General features: G+C 34.2%; 1 protein-coding gene across 1 annotated transcript in view; it reads left to right on the top strand.

The window, feature by feature from the left end:
• The window catches only part of VPS13A (vacuolar protein sorting 13 homolog A (S. cerevisiae)), a 147888-nt gene that overhangs the window by 46195 nt on the left and 83825 nt on the right, over positions 1-17868 (top strand). The window contains 14 exon segments of the mRNA XM_009882747.1: positions 3108-3200; positions 5521-5564; positions 6108-6150; positions 7164-7259; positions 7542-7643; positions 8320-8429; positions 8756-8815; positions 9994-10053; positions 10287-10367; positions 10799-10856; positions 12959-13086; positions 13329-13435; positions 14224-14395; positions 14752-14814. Coding sequence (XP_009881049.1) covers positions 3108-3200; positions 5521-5564; positions 6108-6150; positions 7164-7259; positions 7542-7643; positions 8320-8429; positions 8756-8815; positions 9994-10053; positions 10287-10367; positions 10799-10856; positions 12959-13086; positions 13329-13435; positions 14224-14395; positions 14752-14814 — 1217 coding nt within the window.

The raw sequence follows: 17868 nt of genomic DNA, 5'->3' as shown, positions 1-17868 counted from the left end.
AGTATAAATAGCAGCAGACTACTGTCTTTATATGAAGGCTTCATTGGTTGGGAGATCCCTACACTCAGAGTATGTCTGAAGTCTCCTGATAATCTTATTGGCTTCCTAATTACTGAAATTGTGGAACTAAATTATTTTTTTTATAAAAATAGTAATTTTTTTTTTGTTTTCTCATTTTGTCTAAACCTAATAGTTTTCTGTGCTGGTCTGCATGCTCTGAAAGCATTTCCATTACAGCTATGTGTTTTCATACAGTGTTTGTCTTTATGTGTCATGGTAAACTTGCAAAATTTTACATAGGTCATGTAGCCTTGAAATTAAATAGTCCTAAATCCTTTCAATATTTCAGTAGTGATGAAAGGGAAAGTTTTGTCCTCCCTCTAGCAAATGGCCAGTGCTTTTTGAATGCTATAGCACTGCACATGTGCTATATATCTGTATCTTAAATTTTAAAAGGCATATATTTTTTCGCCTCTGAATGATTAAATACCCAAGGGAGCTTTTTTAGATGCTGTAGGGAACAGGTTATGTCCTTATGATAATTTATATCTAGCCTCTTTAGATTAAGACTCTTAACCTGTTGGTAGACTCTGGATATATGTATAAAAATGTACTTTATATAGGTTAATCTTCTGTAAATTTGGGAGCTTTATTCATGACTTTTTAATGAACTTGCTTAACATTCATTTCATTTGCATAATGAAAGTATTCAGTATGCCATTTTAAAGCTATCCAGATTTAATCTGTGTAGTAAAGTAGCACGATGCTGCTGCTCCAAACAATATACACGAACACAGTAATAACTACAGAAATGTCTTAAAATGTGTGGTTTTTTTTTTTTTTCTTTTTCCTTGTTAAAAAGCCCCTCATATTGAAGGGTAAAAATATAGACTGTCTCAATACTAAAGAAAGATGTGATGTCTGGAAACAGACTCATGGCTGAGAGCTGCAAGAACTGAATGACCTAAAATATAAAAGGCAATGCAGAAAGGAGAATGTAGGACAACCTATACAAGTAAAAAAGGTAATTTGAACATGTAAGGCCAATATTGGAAAGGCCAAGGCTCAGAAAAGAGTGTAACAGGGAAGGAAAATCATATTCCTTAAGAACACCATCAGTATGAATCAAAATAGAAGGCTACTGTGTTAGGCAGTCATCAAGGAAACCTATTGGATGGCTAATGCTGGGAAGGACAGTGTTTTAAAGCTGCTCTTGTTCTGGTCTTCGCTTAGATAGTTTCAATGAGCTGCGCTAACAAATGTGTAAGTACTTGGCTTGGATAAACAGGTTAGATAAGTATTTAGACAAGTTAGATATTTTTGCTTGCTCTAGACCCTGAAGAAATGATTGAAGTAATGTGAGATGTTGACAGTTATCTTTGAGAAGTGAAGTGTCTTCGAGGCTTCCAAACGCTATGAGAGACCGAACAGTTGTTTCACCAAAGTTGAGTGTCTTGGTCAGACTCTTTGTACTGCCCTTTAAAATACTTAATTATCTGTTGGCTTGGCACACCTGCTTTTTGGGTAATGTCTCAAACATATCCTACTTCACACCACCTGTTCTTTGAGTAGCTGGTGTCTCTTATTGGGGCAGCTGGGTTAGTGGGGTGATACAGGCAGATAATTGACACAAGTTTGTGAGCACACAGGCGATTTTTACTTTCTTTTCTGGCTACACATGTTGCTATAATGAAAGGCAACTACCTTTTCATACCTTACCTTGTCTAGGTATAGCAGGTGCAAGGATATATATGGCAGGTACAATCACCCCCCTTACATATTAGCAACTTGAATTGACTGAGGGATGAGGAATTCTAGTAGTTTCTGCAGCCTTTCATGACCTATTTTACAATAGATGTAAATAGAGGAGGTATTTGGCAGGCGCTCTGATCCTCAAAGACTTACAGCCTGTCTCCAGAAGGTATGCTTAAACAAGAATAATTAACAGCACCAACACAAGTGGGAAATGACTGGCAAAGGTAGCAGTTTGTATAAAGTGATCAAACGGGTTCTCAAGCTGACAATGCTGTCGCTAAAAAGCAGAAACTGTGTTAAAATATGTGAGCAGGCGTGTTGAGTACTGGTCAGATACCAGCTGAGGAGGTACTTTCAGTTTCTGATGCGTATCATCTTTCATCTGTCTTTCTCTCATCTACCTTCCTGACCTCATTCCCTTCCACCCGTTCTTATTTACCAGACAGCAGAGATGTGATTAATACATAAGTTAAATCTGTGGGATTTTTATGTGGATTAATTTTCTTCTCAGTCTTTAACTTCTGTTGACATCCATAGCAAAATTTCAGTTAGGTCTCTTTGGTGAAATGGTTTACTGAGTGTTATCTTGTTTTCTAGATCTCTTTTTGCGAGCAAAGTCCTTGATAGTAGATGTTGGTTCATGCGCTCAAATTTATGAAGTTATTTTGAGTATCTAAAATTAAAACTATAAACCTGTTTATTCCAGAATTTTGACAAATGTTGGATTTGGTTTAATTATTTACAATATCTAGGGATCAGTAAAGCTAAGAATTTGCTTTATAATATAGCCTAAATAAATCCTAGACTGTGCTATAGGTATTTATAAATGTTCTGGCTTCTATTATTGTTTTGGCTGTTAGTCTGCGTGTTTAACCCCAGATATTTATATAACTCCAACTACTTGTATATACAGTTTTCAAGGTTGCTTAGCTGGGCAATTTTTAACCCATCAAATGGGGTTTTATCTGGATGTGTTTCTGTCATCAAAACAGAGAAACATCCAGTTGCCTCCAACAGGGAGACCAAACAACCAAATCTTGAAGTATTTTGAAATTGTTGCAATTAAATCCATTGGCAGTGCTCCAAGACAGTAAAATTCAGTAACTGTGTTATGTCCTGTGACAGTACTTTGTTCCCTTTGTTGATTTCTCTGCTTCTGTTTGTGAGGTCGTCTTTTTTTTTTTTTTTTTCCATAACAGAAAATTCAAGTGCAATTGCGCTTGGAGCTATGTTTCATTGCAAGTGAAACAGCTGGGTGTGATAGAGACTAAATTTTGGCAATGAAAGAGAATATTGACATGGTCAGTTACTGCATTTTGAATAGTGAGTGTTAGAACTGGTTCCCAGCTAAGGTGTGGTAAATTTGGAAATAGTTCATGTTTACTTGCAGGAGTGTTTAGTCAGTCTCTTTCTTGCACTCTCTCTCAAGTGTTGGAAAAAGAAAGGTTGCTTAAATATACAAAATATGGGGCTTCAGTAGTAGCCTTTTGTGTGCTTTGATAGTCCATTCACTGTGGTCAGACCCTCAGTCAAGGTTTTTTAAGTAAACTGTCGTATTTTAGTGAATGTGGATCATTAATTTTATACTAAAATTGAATTGATTGAAGTTTTCCTAATTCATGTATCTTATAATGATTTTAACTAAAACCTTTAGACTTATTGATTGTGAAATCATAAGCATAGGAAAAATCATGAAGAATTATTTACTCCACTTCCTCATCCCAAATTTTTATGTAGAGTTGCAAAGCTTTCTTTTCTGAAAGAGTATCAATACCATGTTTATTCTCTGCCATTATGATGTGCCCAGGTAAAATGAGCTGTAGTTCTTTATCACAAAATACTATGTCTCAGTGCTTGAGATAATAATCCTCGCTCGCTTTGCAGTACCTTGTTTTTAGAAGCATTAGGGCTGCCAAATTATTGCAACTAAAGTCATTGTGCCTCAGCTGATAATGTGGCATATGCCAAACCCTATGAGAGGGTATGTTTACTTAACTGACAGTGAAAGTGAAGAAACTAAACCCAGTTAAATTGCTTCATGTGTCACGTAATCTTAGAGTTTGCCTGTGAACATTTTTACTATGGCTCAACTGATGTGCAAAAATTGCATGTCATGCATGGTAACGTGGTTACAAAACTAAACTTTTGCTCTGGGTACCATTAGAATTATTTGCCATGAATACAATTTCAGTTAGTGCTGTCTTTTTGGAAAAGCAAATGCTTTTTTTTTTTTTTTTAATGTCTCATATAAGAAACTTTCTGTAATGAGCATTAAAATGGTCTGTGCACAGCCAGCTTTATCAGGGAATAAATTTAGACTAAAAAAATCTGACATTTAGAGTTAAAAACTGTCACCTTGTTATTACCTACAAAGACTATGTAGACTAGTTATCATTACTAGAGTAGTTATAGACAACCGCTGGGAATGGTTTCTTTGTTTTTGTTTTTTTTTTTTTTTTTCATTTTCTAATGTTCCTGTTAATATGTGTGTATTGTAAGGCTTAAAAGTAGAACCACTAGCTCTCAAAAAACATCATTCTGCATGTAGTATTTCTCTGGAGGGTCTGATGGTGGCACATGTCAGATGTATAGAATTCTACTGCACAGTGATAATAGATTGTTGCAATGAATAAATTAAATCATTAAAAACTTCATAGTATTTTGAGAGTGCTACAAGACTGATGGATTAGTTTACCTGACCAGCTCTACCACAGCAGTTCAACAACTTGAGCCAACTGTTCTAATGAATGCATTTGTGAGATTAGGATCCAGTTTCCTAAAACTGATGGTGTTTTGAGCAGCAGTCCAATGCCATCAGAACTCTCTATAACTGCAAGAATATTTCTTGCAGTTGGGGCTCCTGTTTCCCTATATGCTTGGCCATTTCTAACTTGTGTCCCCAAAAGGAAAGCATTATTTGGTCAATCAAATCTTCGTTTGCAATCTCAAGTTGTATTCCTTTCCAGGGCTGTAATCTGCTTCTGGTTTCCTGAATCTCATTTATGCCCCTGCTCAGCTGTATCAGGTGTCTGTTGCATGTGCATGTGTTAACACTATGCAACTAATTCGAAGGGAACCATTGCAGGTATTCCATCCTTCTTGTAGCATTTGCAGAAAACATTGCTTCAGCGTACGTGCATGTTTTTGACTTATGAGTGTCCTGGTCCCTTCCAATGTTTCTTTGTTGTGGCAAGTGTCTGATGTCAAGTATGTTGTAAAAACAGATCTTGCAATTCAAATTTTCTGTGTGTACAGGGTACTGAATTTATTGTTGTCTTAAAATGTTTTAAAATCAGATTTACTGAAATGCTTCCTGTGGACTTTTATACGCCTATAAATATAACTTGCAAATGTAACATCTTTTGAGGGCTAAAAATTCACTCTAAATTTAATGTTGCTAGATTTCCACAAGCATAGGAAGCAGATGGTTGAGGAAAAAGAAGCAAACTTTTAATTTCAAAATGGGTCCTCAGAAAATGTGACAGTAATTTACAACATTTTTACTTTGAGGAATGTTAGGTTCTTTTTCATGGACCTGAGAGCTCCGTGAGAAAGTCTCAGTTATTTTTTTTTTATAGCATGAATGAACAGTGTGCTCTTAATCATCTTTCATGGATATTTGAGGCGTAGGTTGTGGATGTCTTCCACAGCAAAGAGCTGAAGAACCACAGGTCAGGGACCACTGACTCAGACTTTGGGATGTTTAGTGTGCACCGCTACTACTTTGCTTATTGTAGTTTTACTTTTTTGCTTCTTTGCTTTTAGGAGCTGTAGCACTGAAGAATCTTGAAATAAAAGAAAATGCACTGGTAAGTTAGTGAAAATAGAAATAAAACTGTTGCAAAAATTATTCTTGAGAAATGTTTTGGGTTGTACTTGCATTTTTTGGTTCTTATTTTAGGATACACTGTCTTTTAAGCGAAAACTTACTGTTTTGTTTTCTCTGCACTTGTGGGAATTGTTTAATGAATTTGAGATTAAATTTAATGATGAAGGTGTATGCTGGCTTCATTTAGCTTTTCTTTCTTTTTTTTTTTTTTTTTTTTGAAAAAGCAAAACTCAGCAATTGCTAAAAGAATGTGTTTAGGTCAAAAGCAATACTGAAAGACCTTATTTTTTTTCTGTAGCTCATGAAGCTAACAAGCTACTCTTAGGAATGTATTTAGCCTAGCATGGCTTAATGTTCTAAATTGGTAACGAAACGCTTTCTTGTTCCATTATTTTGAATGTTTTTTTTTCAGTGGTTGAAAGGTTAGTTTGTTGTTAAAGTTATCATCATCTTTTTTTCCTAAGTGGGAGCATTTCACAAGTTGCTGAAATGAGCTTAAATGTTCTAAAACACTTTCTTTCAGAGTCAGCTGGATGTGCCATTTAAAGTTAAAGCAGGACATATTGGTAAGTTACATTTTATCATACACCTATGCAGGAGTTACTAAACACACTACTTTTCCTTGCAAGTGGCTCTAGGCATCCGAAGCAAGTAATTCTCCTAGTTCCCTTGATTTCCATGCTTTGTAGACTCTGAAGTTTGTCTCATCTGAAAAAAACTGTTAGAAGCTCCTTTTCTTGAGCTGAGATGGTAAAGTTGAAATACTGGAGTCTTGTCTAATCACTTCAATATTAATGAGATAAGAACCCAACACAGCAAAGGTGAGCAACTGAGCAGTACTGGATCTCATCCCTTTTCTTAGGAAGACTCCACAACTGATTTTGCTTTTCACTTCACTTTCTATCCCCCTTCCCTGTTTTTGCTAATATGAAAAGTTTTCTCATTGTAAGTTGATTGTCTTATAAAAGTTAGTGTTTCTTAAACGAAACTAAGTCTAAAGCCATTAAGTTTTCCTTAAGGCTAGCCTGGAATTATATATTTTCCTGTGACTGATTTCATAGTTTATTAAAATTGGCACTTGTGTGAAGAATGAGCAATGCTGTAACATCAGGGTCCCTATGTTCACAAAACATACACACTACTTTAAGACTCTCTTCCACAGAAGAAGAATGAAAAAAGAAAAAATGCGTATTTAAAAAATGCTGGGTTTGGGAGTATTTAGGTGCATGATCACATATGAGCTGCCCAGTCTTCTCTTGTATATAAGGGTGCTGCCCTGGGCTTGCAAGGAGGCAGAGGTTGCTGTTAGGAAGAAGGAATATAATTCAGGGGAGTAAGGAGGAGGACCTGTACACTCAATAGTTCTGCTTATGGAAAAGCTTGCCTCATGTTCATTTGTGCGCTGTGTAAAACACACATCCCAAAGGACATGTGCCTCAGATGCCCTCTGTTTTCTGTCCAATATAATAATTGTTCAGAGTTGTTGTGGTTCATGTTGATTACCTTTCTAAACCTTTTTTTTTTTTTCCCAGTCAACTATTTAACTATATACCTCAGCCTTTTTCTTTTGTGTTTGTAGGTCAACTTAACCTGCAGATTCCATGGCAAAACCTTTATACTCAACCCGTTGAGGCAGTTCTTGATGGAGTTTATTTGCTTATTGTGCCCACAGCCAGTAAGTTAATGTAGAGAAAAAAGTGAATATAGATTGGTGGGATTTCGGAAGTATCTGGAATGGGTTGATGTTGTTTTCACAAGCTTTATTCCTAGTAGAAACTCTTAGCAAATACAATTAGATAATGGTTATGGGCTGTCTTTCTGTAGTTTCCACCTAGTGACCTAATTTTTTGCTGTTATGTAATTATTAACAAAATGTGAAAATTACTGCTTTTGAAACTGCATCTTCCAAAAATGTAGAAGGTTTTTTGTAGCTTACCCTTTTATGTTGTGTATTTAGGCATAAAATATGATGCTGAAAAAGAAGCCAGGCAGCTCTTGGAAGCAAGACAAAGGGAATTGCAAAGGATTGAGGAAGCAAAGCAGAAAATAGCTGACCAAGGTAAGAGTGGCAAAAGCTAATGAAACTGATGCTATTTCTTTCTTTATTTTAATCCAGAATGGTGCTGGATTTGTTACATAGTGTTTTAGATTCCTGTTTTTCTCTTGATACTTAAAACTCTATTAGTAACAGATTTTCAGGTGTAGCGGCCATCAATATTGCAGAACAGACATCGTGAAAACAAAAAGGTTCAAGCATTGGTGTGATCTGATATAAATAAGACTTTTGCAATATTGCTTGCTTGTGTCACACGTTGTCTGACATTTTCTTTCCTCTTCTTTCATAAGAAACAGTTTAACTTTGTTTCCAGTAGCAAAGGATTTTTATGGTTACACCTTTTTTGTTCTTTGGTACATGTTAAGTCTTATCATCTTAAATTTGACTTTTAGTACTTTTGAGAAATATGTATTGGCTACCTTGAGTATCAGTGGGTACAAGTCATACTTTTGAACAACCTGATTCTTCTTGCAGCTGGTAATAAAGCTGAAACCATCTAGTCTGAGGATACAAATGTTATAGGTTATCCTGAAAGGACATGTTTTTGTACAGCTAGAGTAATGTAACTGAAAACTTAAATATCGATCATACAGACTTTATTAGGTTATTGTTTTCTCTAGTGTAGTTTTAAAAATACTTAAATGCAAGCAAAATATTAACTAGCTTTCCTTTAACTTAGATAAAGTAAAAGAAGAAAAACAAGACACTTTTGTAGAAAAACTAGTCACTCAGGTCATCAAAAATCTTCAGGTGAAAATTTCCAACATCCATATTCGCTATGAAGATGATGTAAGTATTTTTGTATGTCTCAGCATAAGGGGTTGTGCACTGTAACATGAAATAGGAACCTGTCTGATTTTTCCTACTTACTTCCCACATTGAGAGAAAATCTTTGGAAATCTTGTAGTTTAAAAAAAAAAAATTAAAAAAGAAAACTCATAAAAAGCTCGTACCAAAGCATAAAGAGATTTATAGGCATATGATTGTGTACAAAGAAGATTTGCTAGTCAGTTCTTTGCTGTATATATTTTTTTAATTGTTGGCTATTTACTTCCAAATCTAAATTTAAAGAGTAATATAATCCTTTTTTTGGTATTTTCCCCCTACTCTATTAGATCACAAATCGGAATAACCCCTTGTCTTTTGGGATTTCACTTCAGAATCTAAGTTTGCAGGTAATTTTATTTTTCATCTAAAAAGCATTTTGATATGTACTGATAGGTTAAGTTACGTTTTTATGTATTATTATGCTGTCTGGTAACATACTGTCTAATGAAAGTATACCTATAATCATGAGCAATGCACGGTGGTAACTGCTTGGTTTGTCAGATCCAGCATAAATATTGTGGTGAGGGTGCCATTAAAGATAAAGTGCTAGCATTAGAACAGGCCTTTCTGAGGAAATTCTTCTCCCTGCTGCATTTTGTGCTTGCCAGCTGCCAGACTTTGCTGGATTTGGGCTCTTCAGATTCTATGAATACTTCACTGAAACTGCTGTGAGCACCAGGAAAGGAAGTTACTACTTGATACTGGGAAGGAAAAAAAAAAAAAAAAGGAGGGAAAAAAAAAAAAGAGGATGGTGTCTTGTTTCAAACTGGAGCTCAGTTTCAGTTCTTTGATCTGCAAGCTCTACTTTAAAGAGTTAATAGTAGTCATTATAGATTGTATGTGATTTTTTTTTTCTGGAAGATTACCTAGTAGCAGCAATATGCTGATGCTGCTGAGTTGGTCTGATTCAGTAGCTTTTCATGTGTGTCTGATAATCTTAAAGAAAATATTTCTAGGTAGATGTTACTTTATTGAAGGTAATAGTTGTCTTATGAATGCTTGTTCCTTGCACACTTAAAGGTTTTCGCAGCCCCTTTCCCTGAATGGTTTTGCATAGTGAACAAAAGCTTTTGTATTCTTACTACTTCATTCTTGAAATGCATATTAGCCTTGAAAAAGTACAATAACATACGGTATTTCTGTTGGACTCAAACTCAAATGCTACTTCCAGAATTATGAAAGAATTGTAGTCCCTTGTTTTTCCCTTTCCAAAGAGTCTGCTTAAAAATAATATTGGTGTATAGAAAAACAGTTTGCAATACTGAAAACAGAATTTTAAAGAATCTTTTGGTTCCTATGCTAGTCATTGCACATACATCTATGTGTTTTGGGTGAGAAGAAGCCTTATCAAGTTTCCACTTGAAGTAATGGCTTAATCATCTTAAATCAGAAGGTGTGGTCCCATTATTTTCAGTGGGGTTTAATTACGACGATGTTCCCCTCATTTTTACTGGTTTGTTTCAGTGATGATAAAGTGTTGGTGTATTATAGATACTGGAATAACTTTGTTTAATTCTCATTTCAGACCTCAGATAAGAATTGGAATCCATGTTTACATGATGAAACTGCCAAGTTGTTTTACAAGGTACAGTGTAAACTGTATGCTAAAGAAAGAATTGTCAATTAAACAAACTGAATTAGAGTTCCTTCCACAGAAAGTGAGAACAAGAGAACATGTAACTCTGTAGGCTCTAAAATAAAAGGAAGTGTAGTCTTCAAGAACATTCTGAATATTTTTATTCATCCAGACTTTGTGAAATCCAAATTATTAATCTACAATTTGTAACTATTAATACATATGTTCTGTTGTATTTTCAGCTTGTACGACTGGATAACCTTTTTGCTTACTGGAATGTGAAATCAGAGATGTTCTACCACGGTGGTTGTGAGGAATCGTTGGTAAGTAAAGCATGAGATAATGTATCTAGTATTCTAGTTCACACTGTGAAGCGTAGAGCATACTTCACATTCAGTTCTGCTTCCATTTATGTCAATGTCCTGGAGAATTGTCTTGTTACTAATAGCTTTTTTAGGAAAAAAAAAGCAAATGTTAAGGTTTTTATGTGATGGAAGTAGAGCACCCATCTAAGGAGGTTAAAAGTCCTTTGCCAGTTACAACTTCATACAAAATATATAGTCATCTTACTGTTTAGTCATTTTATTAGCTAAAAATAGAAGTCTTACTGTGTTTTAAATGGGCAAATATTTTGGATTGTACTGTGTATCGGAGGGACTAACTGAAACCTGTATTAAAATGCTAACATTTTATATTTTAAAACTTTGTCATGAAATACAAATGCAACTTATTTTTAACTCCATTGTGTATGTAGGTTAACTTAAAACAGGGAGTTGCCTGCCACAACGTGATTCCAGAAGGTTATGATTTTGGTAAGTGGTATTTTATTTGTATTTGTAATATGCGTGTATACTTTACTTCTAATTTTTAATGCCTCTCAGAGGTTGTACTTTGGCCATTACTGAAAAAATCTTAGTAAGGAGTGCAGTTTAGTTCCTTTGTAGAAATAACTGTCTCTCTGACAAAGTGTACTGTACCATATCTGTAGCCTTAAAAAGGCTTTGGTTAAAATGAATCTTGACTCATGTCTAATTCTAATGGAATATCATACATAAATCCTTATAGTTATCATCCATTGATAATTCCTTATTTTAAAAAGTTTAGCAATAATATGTGCATCAGATTGGCTTGAGTAAAAGATTAATGTTTTTGAGGTCACCTGCCTTATGTGAAGTGTATTTTTTTCATTAGAGGTGGAAACAGTAATCACACAACTGTGAAACATCAACATTTTTATTTTATATTTTTAGTGTTGCCGTATTGCAAATTGTATTGCTTTGAGCGTTGCTTACCGTAGTCTAAAAGTTGCATTGGCTCCACTCAAACTTGGTGGTTGTTTACTTTTCATTTATGAAAAATACATGGGTTTTATTTCTCATGTGCATCTGTGTGATTGTTTAGTAGATATTTAAAAGGCAAAATGGCCTTTGAAGTGGCTTGCTCTCTAGCAAGTCAGTCTTCAGTTCACTATAGCCAGAGTTAAAAAGGGCATTGTTAGTTTATTAGTTTTTCTTGCTACCTTTGCCTGAAAGAGGAAGCCTTTTGTATCTCTTTATTTGACTTCCAGAGACCTATTTAGTAATTTTTGCTGATTTCTTATCTTTTTCAGTAGCTAGCTTTGACTCTTTTTACAAGAAAATAAGTTTAAACATAATCTGTTGTCTAAGTCTTTACAAAGAAGTTCAAAATAGTTGTACACAAAATTGCAGGATTCAGGATTTACGCTTTTAAAATTCAGTGCTATCAAAACCACAGATATTTAAAGAATTACATTATGCTGATGTTCTGTGGTAAATGAAGATTCTGGCTCTTTTAGAGCAACTCTAGATTGAGACAGGTAAAAAGGTAGTAAGCACAAAGTCTGCTTCTGTCATTTGATCTAAACGCAAACATAATGCTTACACATAGGAAGGATGAAAAATACAATTTAGGAAACTAAATACAGAGAAAATGAATAGAAATGCTACTTCATAAAATGTGTAGATAAAATTAAAATGAGATTCACAAGAAGTACAGGGATTCAAATGAAACAAAGGTAAATTGGTGTAAACGTGGTTTCATCTTGCAAAAATGTTGGTTTCCACTCATATGAACCTTTCGGTGAATTTAGAATATTTGGTATGTAGATGGTATCTCAGTATTTCTGTTGAAATCAAAAGAATTTTATTTGATAAAAGTGCAATTTACATAAATTCAGGTAATATGCAAATTCTTATTGTTGGATCAATTGGTGAAACAGATGGAAACACTGAACTAAACATGGCTTCTGAAGGCTGTATCGAATGCCTGATAGTGCCAAATTATGGAATAAATTAAACATTTCTGCTCTGAATATTTTTCATATGATGTTCTTCACTTTACATAGGATCCATATTGGTTTTTTCCCATGCTTACTTGGGCTTGGATTTAGAAATGTGGAATGTTTGGTTTTATCAACTGTTGTGAGTATATTTTATCAAACAGTGTAAAACATCACTCACATTAAAAAAAATATTCTTGTGTAGTAAGAGTTATTATACTGAAATAGGTGCTATTTTTGAAGCTATCTTGTACTTGAAATAGGTGCTATATTTGAAACTATCTTGTACTATAAATAGCTTATAGCAAAAAAAAAATTAGATTTGTTGCAAATATAAACTACTAATTGAAACATCTGCCAATTAATACTTCATACAGGAGATTTTGTGAAAGTGTTCCACAAATATTTGTTCCACAAATGTTGCCAGAATGAAACTGGAAATTCAGTATAGATTGTATTATATTTTAAGCTGTGTTGATGAAGTCTGCGTGTTATGAAGTCTGGCACTTTCATTTGAATAAAATGGCATAACTTGAGCTGATAAGCGTTATGTATCATTTATGGCAATCTTATATAATTTAATTGGATTTTTTTATATCAACTTCTGTTTTTTAGTATTTCGCCCAATTTCAGCTAGAGCCAAACTCCTTATGAATCCTCGATCTGATGTTGACTTCTCGTCACCGAAAATGGATTTAGATGTAAATTTACAGGATATAACTGTTGAATTCAATAAGCCACAGGTATAAACTTTTTTTTTTGGAGTTATATGTAATGTGGTAAAAAAGTTAGTTTGTGAGAATAGTAAAAATCAGTCCGAAATTTTATAATAAACATACAGAATTTATTAACTTCTTAGTCTCGTTTTTCTTTGTAAATTGTTTTATTTTTAAAGAAAAGCTTGATTCATGTTGTTCTCAGAAAGACAGTAACATTCAGTTTCAATTTTTTTGGTGTGGTGTGTTTGTTTTTTTTTTTTTTTTAGTACTTCAGTGTTATGGAGCTTCTAGAGTCTATTGATATGATGACTCGAAATCTGCCATATAGGAAGTACAGACCTGATGTTCCATTGCACAACAATGCCAAGACATGGTAGGCCACCTCAGAATTTGAAAATAATTTTTTAGTTACTAATTTGAAATAATTACCAAGGGATTGTTTCTTACTTAAGGAGGTTGGAACTCATTTCCTTCTGAAAGTCGTCTCTTTTTTTTTTCTCCTTAAGCTGGGAGTATTATAAAAAACATTGGTGAGGACCTCAAAACAATGGTTTGAAAGCCTGTATTTACTGTCTTAGAGACCATTATCAGAAACTTATGTCTGATGGTATTTTAATATCCTAACTGTTTTAATGTTAAGTTATATTATTACATATATATTTTTAAATATACATACATAATTCTAGATATATAAATACAGAAGTATAATATATATGATTTCATATGTATATAAAATTATAGATCTAAAAAAAAATATATATAGTGTATACACACGCATATGTTAGGTTCTATTACAAGAACATAGCTATTATCTAAAAATAGGCAAACCTTTTCAACACAGATGGCAGAGATTTAATTTCTTTTCAGAAGGTTCCTTACAAATATGTTTTGATTATTTACACACACACACGCATATATTTATATTTGTGGGCACTTTTTGTGGAAGGTTACTTTTTAATTTTAGGAAATAGCAACCTGTTAACTTTGTGTTGGAAAAAAAAATTTAAAATCCTTAGGTTCCTCTATTGATCAAAAGTGTGGTATTAGACAAGGGATTTCACTCTTTCACCACTTGAGGTTGTATCTAGTGAGAGTCTATAGTTCTAGGTGTCTTTTCATATGAAGAAATGTAAACTGTAGTTCATTTGTTTTTGCTTTTAGGTGGAAATATGTTATTTATGGCATCCTTGAAGTAAACGTTCAACCTAAGCTCCAAATGTGGTCATGGGAACATATTCGGCACCACAGGAAACAAGTGAAGAACTATAAGGACATGTATAAAACAAAGATAACATCAAAAAAACCTAATGAAGAAATCTTAAAATTGTTGGAGGTTAGCCATTTTCCATTAAAGGCTTAAGTATTGTTTGTCTTGCCGTTTTCTTAAACTTAAATGTTTACATGTTCCTAAGTCAGTATTAAGTTATAATAAAATCAGTGGCCAGATTTGCAACGTCATGTGTACCTTTCTCTTTGAGTAGTATTAATAAACGTATTAATTTTTTAAAGTAGAAACAGCAGTGAAGAAAAAGTTAAACTGATGGGCTTTTCTTTTCCAGTTTAAGTTTTCAGCTTGAGCAAATTCACTTGGGTTGCACTGAGTTGTTTACTGTCATTTCCTGTAAAACTGTGTTGTGAAAGCTAACCAAATTAAATTGTCAAAAAAATAATTTCTCACCTCCTTTCTAGGAATTCGAAAAGTCTTTGGATATTTTTAACATCACTCTGGCAAGGCAACAAGCAGAAGTTGAGGTAATGTTTCATCATTTAAGTGAGTCTAAGAACAACTGCAACATGAGGTTGAGGAGATTTACTACACGCGTACATTTTAGTTCTAGTGATTGAATTTTGCATCATACAATATTTCTATTTTGCTTGTATTTCACTTCTGATATTATAAGGCATAGTTAGTTTCAGCTTGCAATTAAGCAAAAAATAAATAGCTCCATATACTGCTTTTTCAGAATAACTGATCTGGGATAAATTTCTTTCCACTTTTGTTGAGGAAGATCTACTGTGGAAAATATGACAACAGCCTAGACTATTAGTTTATTCCTTTCCTTCCTGATATGCTGTTATGTACGCTGAACACCTCTATATGTATTATGTTGAGCTTTTGTTACTATTTGCAAATGTTATTTGGAGTACAGCAAATGCAGAATACATTTACGTAGATAATCACAATTAGGCAAGATAATATGACTTGAGTAGTTATGCTTAATTTGTTAGCCTTGTTTTTCCTAGGTTAGTGTACTGTTCAGTTTTCAGTGTAGTTTCTGAGGATCATTCCAGGAGACTGAAGTGAAATCTGTATAGGTTTTCTCAAAATCTGTGAAGTGGTCTTTGTCCATTAATAATCAACGTGACTAAGCAGAATGTGAAGTTTAGAATCTGAAAAAATGTACTGATAATTAAACTTCATGAATGTTAATGATTTCTTATGGCAGTGCTTGAAAGAAGTTAGATTATTTTTTTTTTGGTGGAGTATATTAAGTATGGTATGAATGCAGTTACTGCAGTGATAGACATTGTGCTTCTGAACCAAAATGCTAAACAGGACTACATAAATGCGATTTTTTTTTTTTTTTTTTAATTCTTCTAGTTGTCTATATATACATCCCCATTTGGATGCTTGTATGATCATTACTCAGACTTTAACAGAACCAGAAGACATGTTCGTGTCCTTCCTTATCAGTTGTTTGGCTGAACTAGAGTGCTTTTCATGAGAAGGATTTTTTTGTTTTGTTTTAGTTCTCATTTAATTTTGGCATGTTTTTATCTTGTACTGTATAGTTTCTTTTGGTTTTCTTTTTTTCCTCCTACTTTTTGCAAGGTGAGGGAGATCCCAAAGAATTTCCTGTCTAGTTTTAGTCTTCTTTCCTCCAGCATGATCATGTTGCTTACAAAAGGTTATGTCATATTGCATTCGTGACCACTTTCCAGTCCTGAGTTTTAAGAAGGTTTAAAAGGTAGTGCTTAGAAGTAGGTTGCAAGCAAATGAATTTTCATTTGTTTGGGCTTTAAGCCTTCCATTTGAAAAGTTTTAGAAAAGCATCTTGAAAGATCTGCTAGCTAACTCTCTGAATATATTTCCAGGTAATGAAAATCAGCTCACAGTGATTCTAAACTCTGTTCTACGTCCAGCTATCTGTCAGAACTCATCTGTCTTATTCATATCAGGTCACACCTCTGAAAAAGGTCTCAAGGACTTGTAAGAGGCAAATCTACTACTAGCTTGGTATCTTGACAGTTAGCCTTATATCTACAAGGAATTTAAAGGAGCACCCTTTAGGTGGGGGCTGAGTAAAGCCAGATAAAAGACTCTACTGTTTGTTAAGCTTTTTTGTTTTTTAAAATTATGCCTTAGAGTTGAATTTCTGTAGATCTTGAAATTAAGCTCCCCAAGAATTCACATTTGTGGACACAATATCATCTGATTTTCTGGGAGTTTTGTAGCAAGGACTTTATATTCCATACCTTGGGCCACTTTTTAATCTTTATCACTAGTACACTAAGTACCAAACACCAGTTTCAGTAAGGCAAGCATGAAGTCTCTGTATCAGGTAGCTTGAGAAATTTTGTGCTTTCAGTCTAGAGAGGACTTCACAGATGATTCGACTAAATACGAATAGCATCACTTCTTTTTCTCCATGGCGGTTTTCCTTCAACACCAACTCCTTGGTGACCTAGGATCCTCTAATTTCAGAGGTTTAATGGCCCCTTTTTTCTAATGCTCTGTCTGTTCTTTCCTTGGACTGTTTGGTCTGTACATCTGCTTGATGACTTGGTATCCTTTATAAAGAGGACTTTGGAGGATTTTGTTCAAACTTTTTGAGGCCTTGTGTTCTTTAGCTGTCATTCTGCATCATCTCCTGAGGTGAATCAGTAATATCAGTTCAGAAGCCTGTATGTTTCTGTGGTGAGTCCTGCCTTCCATTGGCCTGTAGGTGGATAGATGTGACAAGTCCCTAAAAAGTTCTGTTTTATAGCTAGCTGTTTTCCCTGATAGCGTTGCAGAGAGATCTTGGGTTTTTTGAATGCTGTGAAGGGATCCCTGTCTCAGTCACTTTGGGTATCCCATTCACTAGGGCATTTCTAAATTCAGGGCTTATCTGCAAGTGTTTGTATCTCTTCAGATTGCATTAGTCATGAAGAAAAATAATTAGTTTGTGTGGTCCACTACAGTTTTGCGAACCCCTCTGTCTCTTAAATCAGCTTGATGGTTGTTTGCCATCTCTTATGCCAAACTTTCAGTGGTCAAGTCTGGATGTAGTTTGCACTTTCTATGAGGACCCGGTATTGGAATCATCATTGGCATCATACAGGATACATCCCCTAGTTGTTGAAATAATGAGTGTGGGAAAAGAGACGGCTTCCTTATTATTATAGCTATACATATGTCAGATCCGGGAATAGTTTTCTGTATTCTTTATAGTAAATATTCTATTACAAGAGTAGTGATTTTTTTTTTTTTTTAATGATTGCTTTGGACGTCTGTCTTGAAATGAAAAATAAAGGGATCACTTAAAATTTGGCCTGTGATAACTATTTAATTGCTTACATATGTATTTTTAATGAATCCTTATAAGTGCATTGTTGCAACGTAGTGCAGTATGTAATGTGGATTTTTTTTTTTTGCTGCTGAGAGCTAGAGAGGAAGTCTGCTATGTGAGAAACATTTATTGACTTAAAATCAGCTATCTTTTGCTGGTTTTGCTCATAAAGGTGGTTGATATTATGCAAGTGAGGATTGGTCTGTTGATGCACTGTGTACTTGAAAAAGTTATTCAAAGAAAAACTAAAAAA

This window comes from Charadrius vociferus, unplaced genomic scaffold (assembly GCF_000708025.1).
Source record: "Charadrius vociferus isolate BGI_N301 unplaced genomic scaffold, ASM70802v2 scaffold560, whole genome shotgun sequence".
Lineage (NCBI taxonomy): Eukaryota > Metazoa > Chordata > Aves > Charadriiformes > Charadriidae > Charadrius > Charadrius vociferus.
Note: the sequence above shows the minus strand (reverse complement) of the source record. Positions and strands in the feature narration are given on the sequence as shown.